The following is a 22,650-nucleotide window of genomic DNA, read 5'->3' on the forward strand; positions in this document are numbered from 1 at the left end:
TAGGGAGACAGGGATCTAGTCGTGCCGAGGGTAGTGGTCTCTTCCGCAAGGAAGAGAGGCGAGAATGACTAGCGGGCAGACATCCAGGAGATGTGATCCACTGAGACAATCCCATTGTGAGATATCGAAACAAGTATTTGAAATATAACTGTACATTTCTTTGTGACAACTGCTGATGTGAAAAGGGATTTATAAAATTGATTGAAATAGTGTCTTACCTGGTTCTGTTGTCTCTCCTGGCGGCTCTTGGCTTCCAGGCTGCGTCTGCGGCCCCACTCCCTCAGCCCATCCTGGGCCTCACGAGTCAGACCTCCTGGGAGGACTTGGTCCCCCTCCGCCTCCGGGCTCTGGATCAGACACAGGCTGGCATAGACGCTGGTCAGGTAGTACCCACCTAGAAGACGGAGTGGGGGCACGGAGCACAGCGAAATGTCAATACAGTGACTTTGAATGCCATCTAAATATCCATTCACCCACATATGTCTTCATTATCCCCCATGTTATTATTTTAAAGGTGGAGGGGTGTATGAGAGAAAGGGTTGTAGTGGGTGAGGTCCATAGTGGTACCCTCTCCTTTGGGGTAGAAGTAAGGTGTGTGGCAACACTTTATTTTAATGGTCTGTGAAAAAAAACATTTATTTATCATAACTCCCACATTTATAAACCATTTACTAATTACAGTAAAGCATTTTTACAGTCCCTAATCTAAAGTGAGTCCTATTTAACCTTAACCCTTACCTAACCTTAAACTTAAATGGTGTGCAATCTTTTTTGTCAATGCCTTATGAATGGTTCATCATGAAGCGTTAAAATAAAGTGTAACCAGGTGTGTATTGTATAAAAGGGTGGAGTAAGTGTGTAGTCTGTACCATCTCCCCTAGGTGTGTAGTTACAGATATAGGTGGATTAAAGGTGGACAGGGTGTAGGCTATAAAGGGTGTACTTGGGGTGTAGTGCGTACCCTCCCCAGTGAGCCAGGAGGGCTCCAGCAGCTCCATCATGTACTCCACCTCCAGTAGGATCTGAGGTGTGTTACACATCACTATCACATAGGACAGCGCCGGCAGGAAGTCCGTCGAGCTCACCTCCTGTCCTGGGAGCATGAATAGGATGGCAAGACAGCTTTAACAGTTCATTGATTGATTGATTATGACAGTGAATAACAGCTCCATCAATTGTGCTATTAAAATGTTTATATTTATAATAGATAATGACTCGCTTTAGCTACTTTATATTAAATTAAATCAAGCAAAGTGAAGGCCCACTCACCACCATCGTGGAGGGCCCCCATGGCTTTCTGGACCGCCTTGCACATCTGCAGAAGCAGCAGCATCTTGTCTATGGGTGAGTGTGTGCGCTGCATGAGAGCCAGCTTCTGCCTCACCCTCTCCACGCCACGGGTGTCGGGCACGCCCACAAGCACCCCAAGGTGCTCCATCGCCCCCTCTTGGCAGTCCAGGAGACTGCAGGCCAGGCGCTTGGTGGAGCCATCCTGTCTGTGGAGGGAGAGGAGGGCCTGGCCAAGCAGCACCCTCAGAGGCTTCAGCACACAGCCAAACATGGCCTTCTCCAGGGCTAAGTCTGCATGGGGGAAAACACACACATACGTCGGTAGGCACGCACACACAGACGCATGCATGAGTATGCACAAACACAAACAAACGCAAGTGCACATAGACGCACACACACACTAGCAGTTAAAGATTGAGGAAACACATTGTATAAAGTTACACTTTATTTCTGAGCACAAACTTTTTTCTCAAACATCTCAAAGTACCAGTTATATATACACATACCCCTACACACACCAACCACTTTACAGAGGAAATTATTCTTCATTACTGAGGGACTGGGGGAAGTGGCGGTATACAGGCTTGCCTGACCAGGCTGACATTGTCCAACACACATAATGCTAACCTCAGGTCTACATCAATACCCAGCCCCCGTCTTCCCTCGATCTCTTCCTCTTTTCCTCTGTCTCCCTCCCTTTCTCTCTTTCTACCTTTCTGTTCCTCTCCCTCTCGCTCCCTCCCGAGCCACTGAGAATCGTGCTGCTCTTCAAGTGCGCGTGGGACTGTGATATCTTTTTATGATAAACGATGAGCGAGGAAAAAAATGCAAATGCCTCCACCAACGCAATGTATGTATGTGTGTGTGTGTGTGTGTGTGTCTGCGCAAATCGTAGCAACGGTGAACTAAAATCAGCAGAGTCTGCTCCACTCTCTCCAAAAGCCTCAACACTCACTGCTCAACCAGGCAACAGTGTATCACACACATACACCAACCATAGTCCCCCCTTGAAATCTCAATGAACGTATGCCCTATATCTCCTATCTCCAGCAACGTACTTTTTGGCTGGCTCAATGTGATAGATGGGTTTCTCTGGCGTGGCTAGCAAAGCTTTTAAAATCCTAGTGACAATATGAACTCCACTGGATGAAGAGCTACCCCTACGCACTAGCATTGTGGTGATAATACCGTTTCACTCAAATCCTCTGTGGACAGTCTACTCCCAGTCTCATCTACAGCTAGCCTGTTGTTTCCACAGACAGAATTATCTCTCTGCCACTGTCTCCTCTGTGTAATGGTGGGTTTACTGTGCATTATTATGTATCCTGTAAATCCAATGGACAGTATCTCATTGACATGCTGCTCACATCTAATAACATTTGTGTTCTCGTCATCTATTATGTGACACCTCTGTACCGCTCTCAATCCCATGATTACCAAAGTAGTGGTTGGAACTTGAGACAGCTAAAGTTGAAAAAGGTACCTTTCTCATTGTCAGGCAGGCACCAGGGTCTCTAGGGGGGGTGACAGCTCTCCGCTGTCCAGCAGGAAGCAATTGGCCTGGGACAGGAAGCGCCGCAGTCCCTGGAGCACCCCCACAGAGGTCGTCGATGAGAAAGACGATGATGAGGATGCAGCCTGCGCCAGGACCTCTTTCAGCTCCTCTCTCTGTCTCTGGATGAACTCCTGGACCAGGGAACCAAACGCAGACCTCCAGAGAGAGAGAGAGTTTATACCAAAAACATTATGATGCATTTACACAAGGGTACACAATTCCACAGCAGTCCTATCGACCAATATCACGGAATTTTCTGAAACGTTTACAATGTGACGTAAATTAATGTAAATAAATAGACCATTTGAATGCTCAAAGGCGCTAATATGGCGTCCAGACAATGTAAAAGTTGGCCAAAGTCCCTCTCTATGTTTATATATGGCTCTGCCAACCTCCGATCCCTGGACAGCTCCTCCACCAGCCTGGCGAGCCTCTTCTCTGGAGCGAAGAAACACACAAACGCCGCACTCATCCTGTGGAGGCCTCCGTGGCCCCCCCGTGAGCGCACCATGGGCGGGCGGTGCTGGGGGTTGTGGTTTGGTTGTTTAAAGAACTGGTCCTCTGGTTCTGGTTCCTCTTCCTCCAGGCTGCTGAATGAGCTGCTGCTGTCCAGTTCGGCCAGAGAGGGGGCCGGGCGGCCCTCCAAGGCTAGGCACGCCACCTCGATGCTAGGCTCCTCTGGAGCAGGAAGGTCCTCCTCTACCTCCACCACTTGTTCTGTTGGAGCCTGGGGAGAGATGGCGTCAAGGTCATATCTTCATTCGATGCATCAATTTGTCAGTGTGACGAGTGTGTGAGGAGTGTGTGAGTTTGTGTCAATAAAGGAGAAAAAAGAGTGACACGAAAGAAAAGAGATAAAGGAAGACAGAGGAATATGGAAAGAGAAGAGACAGAGAGAGACATATCTCATAAAGTTACCTTTACCGGTGGCGGTACATTTATTGGCACGAGATCCTCATCCTCTGCCGACGTCGGGGACAGTGCAGGGGTCCTCCTCAGGACGCCAGCCCCAGGATGGATCTTCCTGTGTGGGTTGGGACTGGGCTGGAGGGGGGTGGGCTGGAGCCTCTCCTGGTCCTGGGGGTCTTCTGGGACTGAGGAAGGAAACGACCCAGCCCCCCCACCACCAGACAGAGTCATGGAGCTCTCGGTGGAGACACGGACCCTCATACTGCGTTTGAACCGGTGGCGTTTGTGTGACGCCACCTGGGTTGGCTGCTGTTGCTGTTGCTGCTGCTGCTGGGGGGGGATCAAAGTTAGACATAACCACTGATTCAGGATCATATATTTTTTCACCCTCCTAATGGTTATGGTTAGGATTGGTGGTAGGGGTAAACGGATCCTAGATCTGTGGTTAAAGTTAAAGGTAGACTTTGCAGGATGACACCATCCTAAACAATGGGATGGCTGACTTGTCACTTACAGCCATTTTGTTGTCTATGAGTTTGAACTTCGAGCTGGAAAAGGCAAGTAAACTGATTCAGGGTCAGAAATCATTTTCACCCCCCCAATGGTTATGATTTGGAATTACCTCCACCTGTAGGAAGAGTGGGTTGATGAAGCAGAGAGACTCCTGTCTGCCGCAGGACAGCAGGTAACACAGGTCCTGGGACAGACCTGCCTTGACCTGGGTGGCACTGATGGGTGGAGCCTTGGTGGTGCTGGGTGGGGCCTTAATTATGGTGGGTGGAGCCTGCCAGTCCCCTGGTCCATTCTGGGTGTCAGACAGGGGACACCAGAACTCTGTTGGGATGTGGGGAAAACAAGAAGTAGAAAGACAATGCAGTCTGGTTCAGATTCTGGTACTGAACGTTTCCATAGTTTAGTGTTCAGAGGATATGTCAGTGATTAACGCCATAAAGAGATTGATATTGAAGTGCTTTGAAGACCATATCCTACTGTGATGGACATTTAGACCCAGTCCAGAAAACAAGCCCTAGACACTTGTGTAGATCTGAATGAATTGGACAGGTATACGTTTCATCCACAGTCTCAATGTAATGCTACGCTATAGATCCGTTGAATGAATCCCTACCTAATCCCATATGAGAGATGGCCTCCAGCTTTCTGTGGGAAGAGGCCTGAGCAATGGCTTCTGGGAGCTCCAAAGGGAAAGGCAGCACATCTCTGGAGACAACACACACACATAGTTATTTCAGATCAAATGATATGGCGGTTCCCAAGACATAGTGGGCTGGAACATGTGGGTGCCCTGTTTTGTAATGGGAGTGCCATTACAGAGTATTTTTAGTCAGTCGACAAAACAGACCAAAGCAGTGGCAGTGTTATTGACAGGTACATGGGTGCAAAGGTAGTGCTAATCACCTGCTGATGCAGTAGAAGGCCACCAATCGGCAGAGGTCTGGGAAGCTGAGGGCGGAGCTCTCCAGGGCGAAGGCTGGTGATAGGGCAGAGAGTTTAAAAACGAATCACAGCTTTGTAACATTTGGCAGCATTCTTCATTGTTCATGTGTTTCATGGTTAGTTTAGGAGGAGTGTTTCTTAACTCCAGTCCTCGAGTACCCTCAACAGTACACATGTTTACTGTAGCCCCGGACAAGCACACCTGATTCAACTAATCATCAAGCCCTTGATGAGTTGAATCAGGAGCGTTTGTCCTGGGCTAAAATCAAAACGTGTGCTGTTGGAAGTACTTCAGGACCGGGGTTTAGTGTGTGTGTTGACTTTGATGTGCGCATGGTACTCACTTGAGTCCTCCTCACATATGAGACACTCCTTGATGGAGGACGCTGCCCTGTCAGCTGTCACTCGGACACACAACATCTTCCTCTGGCTGGAGCTGCATTTACGCACCAGGAACGTCTACAGGGGCCATCCATAAACATTGGCAAAGAGAACAATAATTATGTACCTAATCAAAATGCCTTTATTTGTATGGCACGTTCAATTGAAACAAAGATTTTAAAACTCACAATGCGTTTCGCCTGCATGGCGTTACATTTAGTTCCCGTTGAACATGCCATACAAATAACGGCATTTTAATTCATTACATTAAGAGTGCCTTGGACCTCCGTTCTTTTTGATGACCAATTTATGCTTTTTTTACCAATGAGAACCGTCTGTTTCCAAAGGCCTTACTATTTTGTGTACATTAGCAGCGCTTCCCTTCCTCCGTTTTTACTACACATAATGACGTACCGTTAAACAAGTACTGTTGTAAATGTTCGATAAGTGCTGTCAATAGTAAGTAAGTAACAGTAAGTCATGGCTGAAGTTGGATTTTATGAGGGTGCTTTGTGAACTGTACAGTAAGTTCCTGAGTATCTTGTATACTACTCGAATTGGAAAGCTGTACTAAATTGAACAGATCCGGTTCACCTGAGAGTGAGGGATAGTTCATTAATTGATGGAATGATCGGATTGGCTCTCCTCACCCCGACAGGTTCTCTGAGCAAGATGTAGAGGGCGGAGTCAGCGTTGATTGACAGCTGCAGCCAGATAGGGTGTGTGTGGAGGAGGCGGTCCAACACACTGAAACTCCTCTGGGAGCCCAGGTCCCCCTGCATCTAAATAGAACACAGGAAGGGTTTTATGTATCTCTATTGTTTTCCCCTCTCTCTCTCAAAACTGCAGGGTGGATGTCACAGTGGTGACATTGTGTGGGCTGCCGAAGAGCATTGCGAGCGTAGCAGCAGATGGTTGCCTTGGTTACCGAGGCCTACACATCCTACCAGGCATTCCCGCTCAGTAACAGCACCCCTCTCTTCCAACACGCGGAGATAGACACACACACACACACACACACACACACACACACACACACACACACACACACACACACACACACACACACACACACACACACACACACACACACACACACACACACACACACACACACACACACAAAACACTAACAAAACAAACCCCTCCAGGAGTGCATGGAAGCTACTGACAAGGTGAAGAGTCTTTGGTATATTTCTAGAAAGTACCGTGACTTTCCACTGTTGCAAGTGTATTTATACCCGTTGTTTTATTGGCAATTCCTCTCTACTGGTAAACACAACATCCTCATCCCTCGCATGCTAGAGAAAGGTGAGATGTAGTTCTGAACAGGAAGGAGCCTGTTGTTATTGTTTTCTTTCATGCCTTGATGATGATAACATTAGTCATTATAGGAGTCAGTCGCGTAGGAGAAACCACTTAGAAACAAGGAGGATAACGCGTTCGTGTTGTCTAATAACATCGCGGCAGATTTAACACTTCAAAACCCTTCTCGTCATTTTCTGTGTGAGAGAAAATATTTTCCAGTACGAATAAGTCTCATAATGCAATAAACACCATTATCAGCCGGAGTCATAATTGAGAAAACTCTCAGTCTCTATATTATCATTCAATCTGAAGGGCTCAATTCCCAGGTCTTTCCAAACTGATTTAACATGGTAATATAGTAACACAAGTGACACACATCCTGTGTCCTCTATGACTAACATAAAACAACCTCCCACCTCAAGTGAGTGTGAAGGGCAGTGTAGGGGTCAACCATACCACCCAAAGCAAGGCCGACACACACACACACATACAACGCCAAAGGCGCGAGAAAAACCATCCAGGTCCCACTTACATAAAACACAACACGGCCCCCCGCCCCTCCACACACACACGTAATGCCCAGAGAGGGAGAGAGGGAGTAAGGGAAGAGAGAAAGATGGAGAGGCTCATATGCAATATCCTAAATCTACGAGTAGGATGTAATTGATTTGTGTTGTTTGTCATGTATTCTTACAGACTTGAAAAGGGAAACATGTATTATGGTCTTAAAAGAAAAATCCACTCAAAAAACTATATATATATATATTTTTTTTTTTTCATTAGTCCACTTAATATATTCCAAAAATGTTTTGCATGCCAGCCTTCAAGTGAGGTGGCACACAATTGGCCCATCATATGATGCAAAGTACATCATCACGATGATGGGGCAAGTGACACTTTGCTCCTTGAAAATCCTACATCTTGAAAATCATATTTCTTGAAAACTTGACTGCTGACATGCAAAACATTTTGGGACTGTATAAAAAATAGCTAAATATATATTTTTTCCTTTAATAGGTCAACTACCGCCTCCTGAGCAGTGCAGCGGTCTAAGGCACTGCATCACAATGCTTGAGGCATCATTACAAAGCGAGTGAGGCTTGGCTGGGTTGTGTTTTTGGGGAACGCATGGCTCTCGACCATAGCCTCTCCCGAGTCTGTATGGGAGTTGCAGCAATAGGACAAGCCTAACTACCCTTGGATATCACGAAATTGGGGAGAAAAAGGGGTCAAATAACTAAATAAATAATAATAATAAATTAAATACAAAAATATAAATAAATAAGGAAACTGCCCTTGAAAAACACATTTTCGCATCGATATGAGTCAGAAACATTTATTCTAGTGTCAAAATGTAAGTGTAATTATGATAATTTTATCCAAAACTGTGGTAACTATTGAGGCTACCTACTACTTATTAAACAAAGTAAGTTAGCTAAATGTATGTAGAAAAGAGACACATAAACCCATAATATATTTATCTGGTACTGTTAATCCCAATTTTAAATGTTCCCTAACTCCGCCTCCAATTGACAGAGCAGCAATTTAACATTTTCATCAGATGAAAGAGAAGAACAGCTGTCAGCGCCAAAAATCTTTCTCACGGATAATGGCATTTTATTTAATTATATAATCATAACATTTATTTAAAATGTGTTTTTCCTATGGCGGGTGACAGAGGAAGAAGGTATTTTCCTTAACTGCCTAAAAGCAAGAGTTTTCACTGAGCTAGCTAACACAGCTAGTTAGCTAGCTAGCTTCTTTAGCTTGACACCACAATATACAGAGTGACTGAACAAGGTAAGAATTATTTTGGATATTAAAGCTCTGAGTTAATATGTCATGTATGTGTTAGATATACATTTGAAGTCGGAAGTTTACATACACTTAGGTTGGAGTCATTAAAACTCGTTTTTCAACCACTCCACAAATTTCTTATCAAAAAACTATAGTTTTGGCAAGTTGGTTAGGACATCTACTTTGTGCATGACAAGTAATTTTTCCAACAATTGTTTACAGACAGATTATTTCACTGTATCACAATTCCAGTGGGTCAGAAGTTTACATACACTAAGTTGACTGTGCCTTTGAACAGCTTGGAAAATTCCAGAAAATTATGTCATGGCTTTAGAAGCTTCTGATAGGCTAATTGACATAATTTGAGTCAATTCGAGGTGTACATGTGGATGTATTTCAAGGCCTTTGGGACTGTATAAAAAAATACATCCACAGGTACACCTCCAATTCACTCCAATTATGTCAATTAGCCTATCAGAAGCTTCTAAAGCCATGACATAACTTTCTTGTAACACTTCAGGTGTCGTAGGTGTGTGGAGTCAAACGCAGGAGACAGTGAGTGCAAAGCTGTGCGTCTTTAATAGCGCCAACGCACCACAGGGTGCTCACAATAGTAACGGCCCCAAACACAGGGAATGAGAATGTACAACGGAAAAAGTAACGACCAGGCACTAACACGTACCTCTACAACAGAGCCGAAGGTTACACTGAAATAATCCCGCACAACAACCAGGCGGGCCGGCTGTCTAATAAAGACAAACTAATTAACTGATTACACATGAACAGGTGCTACCACTAAACATACAAGGAGGGAGAGGAAAAACAATCAGTGGCAGCTAATAGGCCGGTGATGACGACCGCCGAGCGCCAACCGCCCGGGAAGGGGAAACACCCTCGGTCGGACTCGTGACAGTACCCCCCTCCTGACGCGCGGCTCCCGCAGCGCGCCGACACCGGCCTCGAGGTCGCCCCGGAGGACGAGGTGCAGGGCGATCCGGATGGAGGCGATGGAAATCCCTCAACATGGATGGATCCAAGATGTCCCTCACCGGTACCCAGCACCTCTCCTCCGGACCGTACCCCTCCCAGTCCACGAGGTACTGCAGGCCCCTCACCCGGCGTCTTGAGTCCAGAATGGCCCGGATCGTGTACGCCGGGGTCCCCTCGATGTCCAGAGGGGGGAGGGACCTCCGGTACCTCACTGTCCTGCAGGGGACCAGCTACCACCGGCCTGAGGAGAGACACATGAAACGAGGGGTTAATTCGATAATAGGAAGGGAGTTGTAATCGATAACACACCTCGTTTATTCTCCTCAGGACTTTAAAGGGCCCTACACACTGCGGACCCAGCTTCCGGCAGGGCAAGCGGAGAGGTAGGTTTCGGGTCGAGAGCCAGACCCTGTCCCCGGTACAAACACGGGGGGCCTCACTGCGGTGGCGGTCAGCACTCCTCTTCTGCCGTCCACTCGCTTGTCGTAGAGATTCCTGGACGGCCCTCCAGGTCTCCTTGGAGCGCTGTACCCATTCCTCCACCGCAGGAGCCTCGGTCTGGCTCGGATGCCATGGTGCCAGGACCGGCTGGTATCCCAACACACACTGAAAAGGGGACACGTTAGTAGAGGAGTGGCGTAGTGAGTTCTGAGCCATTTCAGCCCAGGGAATGTATCGTGCCCACTCCCCTGGCCGATCCTGGCAATACGACCGCAGAAACCTACCCACCTCCTGGTTCAATCTCTCCACCTGCCCATTACTCTCGGGGTGATAACCGGAGGTCAGGCTGACAGAGACCCCCAAGCGTTCCATGAACGCTCTCCATACCCGAGACGTGAATTGGGGGCCCCGATCAGAAACGATGTCCTCCGGCACCCCGTAGTGCCGAAAGACATGGGTAAATAATGCCTCCGCAGTCTGCAGGGCTGTAGGGATACCGGGCAACGGGAGGAGACGGCAGGACTTAGAAAACCGATCCACAATCACTAGAACCGCGGTGTTCCCCTGAGACGGCGGAAGATCGGTCAGGAAATCTATGGACAGATGTGACCATGGCCGCTGTGGAACGGGGAGGGGTTGTAGCTTCCCTCTAGGAAGGTGCCTAGGAGCCTTACTCTGAGCGCACACTGAGCAAGAGGAGACATAACCCTTAACGTCCTTAACCAACGTAGGCCACCAATACCTCCCCTGAAGGCTCCCCACTGTCCTCGTCACCCCAGGGTGACCCGAGGAGGGTAGGACGTGAGCCCACCGAATCAGCTTGTCCCGAACATCAAGCGGCACGTACCTTCGCCCCGCTGGACACTGAGGAGGCGCGGGTTCAGCCCGTAACGCCCGCTCGATGTCCGAGTCCACCTCCCATACCACTGGGGCTACCAGCTTAGAGGCGGGAAGGATGGGAGTAGGTTCGGTGGACCCATCCTCGGTGTCGTAAAGGCGGGACAGTGCGTCAGCCTTCACGTTCTGGGAGCCCGGTCTATAAGACAAAGTAAACCGGAACCGGGTGAAGAATATGGCCCACCTTGCCTGACGTGGGTTAAGTCTCCTTGCAGCCCGAATATACTCCAGATTCTGGTGGTCGGTCCAGATGAGAAAAGGGTGCTTAGCCCCCTCAAGCCAGTGTCTCCACACCTTCAGAGCTCTAACCACCGCTAGCAACTCCCGGTCCCCCACATCATAGTTACGCTCCGCTGGGCTGAGCTTCCTTGAGAAGAAAGCGCAGGGGCGGAGTTTTGGTGGTGTACCCGAGCGCTGTGATAGCACGGCACCCACCCCAGCCTCGGACGCGTCCACCTCCACTATGAATGCTAGAGAGGGATCCGGATGCGCCAACACGGGCGCATCAGTGAACAGCGCCTTCAACTTGTTGAATGCTCTGTCCGCCTGTGCTGACCACTGCAATCGCACCGGGCCCCCAGCAGTGAGGTAATGGGAGCCGCTATCTGGCCAAAACCCCGGATAAACCTCCGGTAGTAGTTGGCAAAACCCAAAAACCGCTGCACCTCCTTTACCGTGGTTGGAGTCGGCCAATTACGCACGGCCCTAATGCGGTCACCCTCCATCACCACCCCGAGGTGGAAATGCGATATCCCAGAAAAGAGACGGCTCGTTTAGAGAACACGCATTTCTCAGCCTTGACGTATAGGTCATGCTCCAGCAGTCTTCCAAGCACTTTGCGCACCAGAGACACATGCGCGGTGTGAGTGGCCGAGTAGATCAGAATGTCATCGATATAAACAACCACTCCCTGCCCGCACAGGTCCCTGAGAATCTCGTCTACAAAGGATTGGAAAACGGCTGGAGCATTCTTTAACCCATACGGCATGACGAGGTACTCATAGTGGCCGGATGTAGTACTAAATGCGGTTTTCCACTCGTCTCCCTTCCGAATACGCACCAGACTATACGCGCTCCTGAGATCCAGTTTTGTGAAGAACTGCGCTCCGTGGAACGATTCCACCGCCGTAGCGATGAGAGGTAGAGGGTAACTATACCCCACTGTGATGGCGTTTAGACCTCTATAATCGATACACGGACGCAAACCTCCCTCCTTTTTCCTCACAAAAAAGAAACTCGAGGAGACGGGTGAAATGGAGGGCCGAATGTACCCCTGTCCCAGCGACTCCGTGACATATGTCTCCATTGCCAACGTCTCCTCCTGGGACAGCGGGTACACATGACTCTTGGGAAGCGCAGCGTCTACCTGGAGATCTATCGTACAATCCCTTCCCGGTCGATAAGGTGGTAATTTAGTCGCTTTCACTTTACTGAAAGCGATTGCCAAATCGGCATACTCGGGGGAATGCACACCGTGGAACCCTGGTCTGGACTCTCCACCGACGTGGCACCGATGGAAACTCCCAAACACCTTCCAGAACACTCCTCTGACCACCCCTGGAGAACCCCTTGTCTCCACGAAATTTTAGGATTGTGCCGGGCCAGCCAGGGAGTCCCCAGCACCACTGGAAACGCAGGCGAATCAATAATAAAAAAACTGATACGCTCCCTATGATTCCCCTGCGTCACCATGTCCAGTGGGACCGTGGTCTCCCGACCATCCCTGACCCTAATGGCCGGCTATCTAGGGAGTGCACGGGGAAAGGAGAATCTATCGGCACCAGCGGAACCCCTAACTTAAGGGCGAGTCCGCGATCCATAAAGTTCCCAGCTGCGCCTGAATCGACTAGCGCCCTATGCTGGGAAGAGGGAAAAAGTGAAGGAAAGAGATTAAGACAAACATATGGCCAACAAGGGATTCTGGGTGAGTCTGATGCTGACTCACCTGGGGTGACCGAGAAGCGTTCCGCCTGCCATCTCTACTCCCAGACGGACCCCCAGCACCGATCAGACGTGTGTCCTCTCCGACCACAGTTGGTGCAGGGAAGGCCTCCTCCTCCGGTACCCCTCGGCGCAGCCCCTCCCAACTCCATCGGAATGGGAGCGGAGGGGCTGGGTGGTGGAACGCACAGGACCCTCTCTGAACGCCGCGGGCAGCCAGCAGATTGTCCAGTCGAATGGACATGTCAATCAGCTGATCCAGTGACAGAGTGGTGTCCCGACACGCTAACTCCCGGCGGACGTCCTCTCGGAGACTACACCTGTAGTGGTCCATAAGGGCCCTGTCGTTCCACCCAGATCCGGCTGCCAAGGTCCGGAACTCCAGCGCGTAATCCTGGGCGCTCCTCCTCTCCTGCCTGAGATGAAAAAGTCGTTCTCCCACCGCTCGGCCGTCTAGAGGGTGATCAAACACGGCACGGAAGCGGCAGGAAAACTCTGGGTAGTGCTCCGCGCTGAGTCTGGGCCATTCCAGACTGCGTTCGCCCACTCCAGAGCACGACCCGTGAGGCAGGAGATGAGGACACTCACCCTCTCCGCTCCTGAGGGAGTGGGTCTAACGGTGGCCAGGTATAGCTCCAGCTGAAGCAGAAACCCCTGGCAAACCCGCCGCTCCATCATAAGCCCTCGGTAGCGTCAGACGGAGGGTGCTGGAGTCGAGTGATGGGGAGTCCGGAGTCGGGGTGCCGAAGGTGGAGAGAGGAGACCACTCCTCTCCCATCGGTCCATTCTCTCCATCACTTGATCCATCGCGGATCCGATCCGATGGAGAACGGTGGTGTGGTGGAGAACCCGTTCCTCCATCGATGGGAGAGGGTTGGCTGCTGCTCCTGCTGACTCCATTCGATTTGATTTAGGTGCGGGATTCTGTAACACTTCAGGTGTCGTAGGTGTGTGGAGTCAAACGCAGGAGACAGTGAGTGCAAAGCTGTGCGTCTTTAATAGCGCCAACGCACCACAGGGTGCTCACAATAGTAACGGCCCCAAACACAGGGAATGAGAATGTACAACGGAAAAAGTAACGACCAGGCACTAACACGTACCTCTACAACAAAGCCGAAGGTTACACTGAAATAATCCCGCACAACAACCAGGCGGGCCGGCTGTCTAATAAAGACAAACTAATTAACTGATTACACATGAACAGGTGCTACCACTAAACATACAAGGAGGGAGAGGAAAAACAATCAGTGGCAGCTAATAGGCCGGTGATGACGACCGCCGAGCGCCAACCGCCCGGGAAGGGGAAACACCCTCGGTCGGACTCGTGACATTTCTGGAATTTTCCAAGGCACAGTCAACTTAGTGTATGTAAACTTCTGACCCACTGGAATTGTGATACAGTTAATTATCAGTTAAATAATCTCTGTAAGCAATTGTTGGAAAAATGACTTGTGTCATGCACAGAGTAAATGTACTAACCGACTTGCCAAAACTATAGTTTGTTAACAAGAAATTTGTGTAGTGGTTGAAAAACAAGTTTTAAGACTCCAACCTAAGTGTATGTAAACTTCCAACTTCAACTGTATATACTGAATTTTATACCATCTATTGCATTTTGCCTATGCCGCTCGGTCATTGCTCATCCATATATTTATATGTACATATTCTTATTCCATCCCTTTACTTAGATTTGTGTGTATTAGGTAGTTGTTGTGGAATTGTTAGATTACTTGTTGATATTGCTGCACTGTCAGAACTAGAAGCACAAGCATTTCGCTACACTCGCGATAACATCTGCTAACGTTGTGTATGTGACCAATAAGGTTAATTCGGTTATAACCATTATTATAAGCCGTCTTCCCCTCAGTAACCTCCAATGCTGTATTTGAGATTTTGTGTGTCCCTGATTTCACTTTCCACCCTGTTAGTTTGCAGTAATAACCCTTTTAAAAACAGCCCCTTCCCACACTGACATCACGTTCAGGAAATGTCAATCATGTTTTGGGCCACAGAGATTTGGGAGAGGGCAGGGAGTATTTCTCCCGGCATCCCTAATCTTGGGGGAGGAGAGGGAGTGCTTCTCACGGTCTCCATAATCTGGGTAGGGAGACAGTATGTGAGTAGGATAACTTCTGTTTGTGTGTGAAAGTATGTGCGTAAGGAGTCTGTTTGTGTGCAAAAGTATATGCGTAAGGAGCTAGTATAAAATGAATGGTTTTGTACAACGAAGCAGCGCTAGGTCTTATTATCCAACGAAGAAGGGAAGCCTAATATAGTGGAGTGAGATATGAGATATTAATGTCAAAATAACAAGGAACAACAGAAAAATAGGCTGCTGACTAGGGATTTACGACCCCTAGAAAATAGCTTATAGGTTGTATACGGGTGAGACCTAATGTCCAATCGATACCTCTATAGATAAACTTTCAAGAAAGGAAAAGCACACATAGGTTAAGACATAGCAAAATAAGCATAGTAACTGTGGGCCCACACATAGGGAGTAGTGACATACACATCAATAGTGAGACACATAGGAGTAATTTAATCAGAATTAGAAATACATACACATAGATTTTGAGAATAAAATAATGGGAAAAGAGCACATACATCAATCATAGAAATACATACACATAGATTTTGAGAATAAGCATAGGAACTTCAAGGTTTTACTAACGATGGGTAGTAAATCCTCAAAGGTCCCGGAATTAACAAGGGATGAGAGGTAAATCTAATGCCCAAAATGGAGAAAGAAGTACGAATTTGAGAGACATCTAGATGTAGAAAAGTTAGAATTAATGATAAAGTAGATAGTCAAGGGAAGCAGCAGGTCGAGGGTTAACTACCTGGCTATCTGAATCCCAGAAAATAAGGTAAGAAGGCAAGCGTAGAGAAAGGGTGAGTGAAAGTTACAAGAAGGATATCAGCAGGGGAAAAAATGATGTGTGTGTGAGACCTAATAACAAAAGTCATAATAGTAATTGTTCCTAAATGCTGAGTAGGAGATAGAAGGAGTGACAAGGGCCAAGAGAGGAAAGGAAAAGAGAAGGTAAGGGGACATACAGAGAGAGAGAGAGAGAGAGAGAGAGAGAGAGAGAGAGAGAGAGAGAGACGCTTGGACCTTTAAATTAGGGCTATTTTCTGGGAATTGTCTCGGTAGTACGTGCCGGAGTTTATGACTACAGACAATTATAATAATAGTGTTATTTGCATCTTCATCATTCCAATAGTGTTGGTGATCCAGGGGTTGAATTCTTGCCAACAATGTGGGAGAATCAGGTTCATATCTCAGCCTATGCACCAATAGACTAAAATTAATTCGGATTGTAATTCAAATATTGATATGTTTTGCCGGGAGAGATACGGTTGTTAGTGTTTGTTTAAGATATAAACTGAACATTTTAATAGCTGGTTTAGGTTAAATTGAAAGACTAATTCATTCTAAATAATAGCGAGGCTATTTCGATGTAATACATTGTCTTTCCTAACTTATCTGCTGGAATAACGTATTGAGAATGGAGTCGTATTTAAATGACTGTATCATAGAGAGGGCAGTTACCTAAATTAAAGAAATTCTAAATAATAGCAGAGAGATAATGGCGATAGAGTGGTGCCCACCGAAATGTTTTTCATTCTTATGGATTGACTGACATATGTTATAAATTTAGCGAAGTACATGGTACTTTTACATTTTTTTTTACATTTCATAAGGGTAACGCCAAAAGAGAAGAGAAAGTTGGAAAGTTTGGTTTTACTCTTACGATAGAATTAAAGCAGAACTCTGTTTGAGTAGGGGTTATGTTTTCGCCTGCGGGAAAGGATAGGTGAGTTGGTTTTTGGTTGAGAGGAATACAGGTCGGAGTAGTTAAAACCTTTATGATTCGTGATAGTTTTGATTATTGATTATTGGTTTGATTGTTTAGGTAACACCAGTGCATTGGAACAGAAAGTTAATGTATTCTAACATTATGATCTGTTTTCGTTATGTGGAACAATGTCAGGTCAGTAAAGTGGCTGCCGGTTGAGTTAATTTTATTTTGCAGGGGCAGTGCACATTAATCACAGTTGTGGGTGTCTAATGGCAGGGTATTCATATCAAGCACTTCGAGAGACTGTTTGCAGACAGACCGAATGGGTTGTCCGCACTACTGAGACCTTGAGGGTTGGGGAGTAGCATGAGGAAAGAAGATAGAAATGACACAGAATGGGTAGATAACAGTTACTGAGTGGAGACAAAAGGGGAATGAAAGCTTAGTTGGTTTCAGGAAATAAGGTATTAGACACTGAACCATTGCCCAGAAATGATTCTGCACAACAGGCCGAAATAGTAGCATTGACGAGTGCCTGCCAAATAAGATAGGGGAGAAAGGTGAATATTTACACAGACAAGCACATAGGCTTACCTAGGCTTACCTAAGTAATTGTTTAGATGTGCGGCAAATTGATACATGGGCAGAGCCATGTATCAACAGGTTAGGACACACTTTGTGGCCTATTGGATAATAAAAAACATGTTTGTTTTGTTTATATATATAATAGATATAGCAAATGGGTAGAAGCGTTCCCAACTTACTTGGCAGCCACGGTGGGAGGGGCCATACCAAGTACTACCTGGGTTCATGTCACACATTGCAAGAGGGTAAGACACCCTGACACTGGCGAACAATCACAGAGTTAAGAGAAGAACCGAATACCAATAGGGTTCGGAGTCACCTCTCTAACGAAGATTCCCTAACCCACCCTATCCTCCCTGTGTGCGTTCATAGAAGTGAAAGTATGGGCTGGCCTCTAGCTGATGATATGTTCTCCGGGAAAGGGTTCGGCTTTACAGGATTGCTGGTCGGTCTGAGCTGTCTGATTGTGGGAGCAATATTCCTAGTACACCATGACCCACCCGAGAAGACAGAAGGTGGTATATGTTAACCCATAGTGTAGACGATGAGGCATAAAAGATCACTTAATCTGGGTAAACAGGAAGTGATAGGGAAGGATGTCTCAGTTGAGTTCTATGTAGACCAAATGGGGTCTCTGACCCCTTGGCAGTCTAGAACTATGAGCCTTTATGGAAGATATCTGTGCAGGTCCCCGTGTAGTTCATGGAAACAGGTCATAGCTCACAGCGAGAGAGAGGACTATATAAATCCACATACCCAGTATGGAAGAAGATGGAGTATAGTGAAGGTGAGGGTTTTTGACTGTAATCCAGAGCGAGGGAAGTATTGCATAAAGGTACGAATTACCATTAATAACGTAAAGAAAGAGGATCTCGGGTTATGGTATGTTGGTTTGGATCAGGTTTCGGTTGACACCATATTACCATTCCGGGTAGAAGAGGTTAGGGCCGGTGATAGTTCTACAGTCAGCCAGAGTACAAGCAGAGCCCCTGACAAAACAGATCCTGACCGTGGAGTAGTCCAGAGCCAAGGACCGGTGCGGATAGTCCAGACGAAAGATCTTAAGGAAGTGATTGAGGTGGAAACTGGTTATGGGGATTCCAACCTATGGTTGGGATGGATTCAGTATACAGCCAGATCAGTAGCGAAAGAAGAATGTTATGCCTGCGCCACAGTAAAACCTCAGTTGACAACCATCCCCTTTCCACTCATCTGTATCCCCATGTGCTCATTACATCCAGACTTCCCCCTTTCACAGTTACAGGAGGAAATTAATATCGTATGGCTTGATACATCACACACGGATGGCATGTGGTGGAAGTAAGAACATGCAATAGGACAGAGAATGTTACAACCGACAAGACAACTGGATGGTTGAGTTCCGAGAACTTTAGTAAGATAAAAAGGCCTAGAGCAGATGTCTGGTGGTTGTGTGGAAGTATGAAGCTGTGGCCTAACCTGCCTACAAATTGGACCGGTATTTGTGCACTAGCGCAGTTAGGCAGGCCCTTCACCCTTATCCAACACAAAGACTTAGGGCCAGGTCGAAGAGAAAGAAGGAGTGCGCTGTCAGGATCTTTTGACAATAGAGTTTACATTGATAGCATTGGAGTTCCAAGGGGGGTGCCTGATGAGTTCAAAGATAGGAATCAGATATGGGCTGGATTGGAATCAAGCATCTTCTGGTGGTCAACTCTCAATAAAAATGTAGATTGGATCAATTATATCTACTATAACCAACAGCGTTTCATCAACTATACTAGAGAGGCGATAAAAGGGTTGGCAGAATAGAATAGCATTGGATATGTTACTGGCTGAAAAGGGTTGGGTGTGTATGATATTCGGATCAGAATGTTGTACTTTCATATCATCCCCGATAACACAGCTCCAGACGGATCAGTGACCAAGGCCCTGGCTGGTTTAACCACATTAGCTCATGAATTAGCAGAGAACTCTGAGGTGGATAATTCTCTAACAAATTGTTTTGACAGTATGTTTGGGAATTGGAAAAATGTCGTAATCACTGTGTTGTGGGCAACTTTCACCTGTATGAGTGTTTTGGTTCTGTGTGGTTGTTGTTTTGTCCCCTGTGTGAGAGGTTTGATTACCAGGACTGGAGAGGTCAATGACGCAACAGATGGTGAGATACGGAACGATTCCGAGCTCCGGCCAGTGGGATGACACATACAGGCCTCCAAGCCTAGGAGATGGCTCTGTTTCTTTTAACTATGAGGAGCCAATGTTGGATGAGACAATTTTTAATGTTTAAGACTGTTTTTTAATGAAGATTGTAATAAAAATCTTAACAGGAAGCGTTATGATTGGATGTTGGTCTATAACAGTCATTGATGAATATCGAATGTACATACATGTATTGGTTTGAATTATTCTTGTGTACCATTGATGTTTCCATATAGTATTTGAGGTATCAGTATGTATTATTTAGTCATTAAGGGTGGATTGTTAATGGAATTTATATGTTTAAATGAATGATTAGAATATTCCACCCCAAAACCATATGATTGTATGAAATTGAGTAGGATCATAAAATGATTATTAATGATGTGTGTAGTTTTAATCAGAATTAGGGTAAAACAATATCTCTGTACAAAATGTCTTTATACACTGCTCAAAAAAATAAAGGGAACACTAAAATAACACATCCTAGATCTGAATGAATGAAATATTCTTATTAAATACTTTTTTCTTTACATAGTTGAATGTGCTGACAACAAAATCGCACAAATATTATCAATGGAAATCAGATTTATCAACCCATGGAGGTCTGGATTTGGAGTCACACTCAAAATTAAAGTGGAAAACCACACTACAGGCTGATCCAACTTTGATGTAATGGCCTTAAAACAAGTCAAAATGAGGCTCGGTAGTGTGTGTGGCCTCCACGTGCCTGTATGACCTACCTACAACGCCTGGGCATGCTCCTGATGAAGTGGCGGATGGTCTCCTGAGGGATCTCCTCCCAGACCTGAACTAAAGCATCCGCCAACTCCTGGACAGTCTGTGGTGCAACGTGGCGTTGGTGAATGGAGCAAGACATGATGTCCCAGATGTGCTCAATTGGATTCAGGTCTGGGGAACGGGTGGGTTAGTCCATAGCATCAATGCCTTCCTCTTGCAGGAACTGCTGACACACTCCAGCCACATGAGGTCTAGCATTGTCTTGCATTAGGAGGAAGCCAGGGCCAACCGCACCAGCATATGGTCTCACAAGGGGTCTGAGGATCTCATCTCGGTACCTAATGGCAGTCAGGCTACCTCTGGCGAGCACATGGAGGGCTGTGCGGCCCCCCAAAGAAATGCCACCCCACACCATGACTGACCCACCACCAAACCGGTCATGCTGGAGGATGCTGTAGGCAGCAGAACGTTCTCCACGGCGTCTCCAGACTCTCACGTCTGTCACATGTGCTCAGTGTGAACCTGCTTTCATCTGTGAAGAGCACAGGGCGCCAGTGGCAAATTTGCCAATCTTGGTGTTCTCTGGCAAATGAAAAAGCTCGCATTGATGTCCCATCCTGGATGGGCTGCCCTACCTGAGCCAATTGTGTGGGTTGTAGACCCCGTCTCATGCTACCACTAGAGTGAAAGCACCGCCAGCATTCAAAAGTGACCAAAACATCAGCCAGGAAGCATAGGAACTGAGAAGTGGTCTGTAGTCCCCACCTGCAGAACCACTCCTTTATTGGGGGTGTCTTGCTAATTGCCTATAATTTCCACCTGTTGTCTATTCCATTTGCACAACAGCATGTGAAATGTATTGTCAATCAGTGTTGCTTCCTAAGTTGACAGTTTGATTTCATAGAAGTGTGATTGACTTGGAGTTACATTGTGTTATTTAAGTGTTCCCTTTATTTTTTTGATCAATGTAGTATCTTAAACACAGACTGTCTGAGCAAATTTCGGTGCCGACCTTGGTTGGGGGCCACTGAGAGATTTGGGAGAGGGCAGGGAGTATTTCTCACGGCATCCCTAATCTTGGGGGAGGACACGGAGTGCTTCTCACGGTCTCCATAATCTATGTCGGTTGGGTAGGGAGACAGTATGTGAGTAGGATACCTTCTGTTTGTGTGTGAAAGTATGTGCGTAAGGAGCTAGTATAAAATGAATGGTTTTGTACAACGAAGCAGCGCTCTCGTGAATAAACATTTTGAAAATTTTAGCTGGGCCTTGTCTGTTTCATTCAACTAGTATCTTACAAATTTTGGGTTGCAGACCGAGTAGTTTAATTGAATTAGGTTATGAACATTGAGAACATAATTCTCGTAACAATGTCTCACTCTTACATTTCTGCCCTGTCAGGCTACATTAGAATTTCAAAATATGTTTGACAGAAAAGTACAAAAGTATCAGCGTTAACAATTATGCAAGCTGGATTTTGATCATTCACAGTGCTATGGCTAACTTAGCCTCCAAATTAGAACCCTGTTAGGTTCCATATTAGGGATATGGGTGGAACATGCATCTAACAGGGTGGACATTTAGTCAGAAAAGCTAGAAAATTAATTACTTATGTCAATATTTATTACCATTTATTTAATACATGTATATTTAGATATATTTGTTTCAAAATTACATTACAATGAATAGGACTACTTACATTTACATAAATGTGATATGTCATTGTATTGCAATGTATATGAAATTATAATAATTAAATTGTAATGTAATTAGAAACTATATATGTGTGTATCACAGCCGGCTGGTGGCACCTTAATTGGGGAGGACAGGCTCATAGTAATAGCTATAATTGAATAAATGCAATGGTATTGAACACATCAAACATGTTTTCGATGTGGTTGATACCATTCCATTCACTCTATTCCAACCATTATTGTGAGCCGCCCTCCCCTCAGCAGCCTCCTGTGTGTGTGTGTGTGTGTGTGTGTGTGTGTTATAAGATATTAAAATGGTTACATGCATTTGTTAGGGAATGGCATCATCACTCAGGGCTCCTGAAATGCAGTGGTGTTACTGAGCACACTGTGATGCAGACCCAGAGAAAAGACTCAAGTATTTTGAGAAAGAGAGACAGATGTCAGAGAAACAGGGAAAAGGAGGATAGCAGATGTCAGTTAGAGAGAGAAGTGTGTTAAGGGGAAAAAATGGAGAGAAGAAAAGGCCAGAAAGACTGTCACCCAACCATTAGAATAATCATTCTGTTGCACTCATCATTGGTCGAAACATTAGAACTAAATATTGCAACACCATAAAAGAAAATGAGAGGCAGATGATTGCAAGAGTAACTATTGGGAACACAGTGAAGCAATACCGACT

The 22,650-nt window shown here is 46.3% G+C and overlaps 1 protein-coding gene across 3 annotated transcripts in view; it reads right to left on the reverse strand.

Annotated features, from left to right (window-relative positions):
- Nucleotides 1-1,436: 1,436 nt before the first annotated feature.
- The window catches only part of LOC118392126 (ras and Rab interactor 2-like), a 33,835-nt gene continuing 12,621 nt past the window's right edge, over nt 1,437-22,650 (reverse strand). For 2 of the 3 annotated variants that reach the window (XM_035783778.2, XM_035783777.2), the window contains exons 2-10: nt 6,241-6,372; nt 5,554-5,668; nt 5,171-5,243; nt 4,881-4,972; nt 4,377-4,588; nt 3,764-4,084; nt 3,238-3,572; nt 2,774-3,001; nt 1,437-1,581 (exon numbers count right to left, since the gene is read on the reverse strand). In XM_035783778.2, coding sequence (XP_035639671.2) covers nt 2,785-3,001; nt 3,238-3,572; nt 3,764-4,084; nt 4,377-4,588; nt 4,881-4,972; nt 5,171-5,243; nt 5,554-5,668; nt 6,241-6,372 — 1,497 coding nt within the window. In that variant the 3' untranslated portion in view covers nt 1,437-1,581; nt 2,774-2,784. The remainder of the gene's footprint in view (nt 1,582-2,773; nt 3,002-3,237; nt 3,573-3,763; nt 4,085-4,376; nt 4,589-4,880; nt 4,973-5,170; nt 5,244-5,553; nt 5,669-6,240; nt 6,373-22,650) is intronic. The other variant, XM_035783779.2, reaches the window with a different exon arrangement.

Source organism: Oncorhynchus keta, chromosome 13 (genome assembly GCF_023373465.1).
Source record: "Oncorhynchus keta strain PuntledgeMale-10-30-2019 chromosome 13, Oket_V2, whole genome shotgun sequence".
NCBI lineage: Eukaryota > Metazoa > Chordata > Actinopteri > Salmoniformes > Salmonidae > Oncorhynchus > Oncorhynchus keta.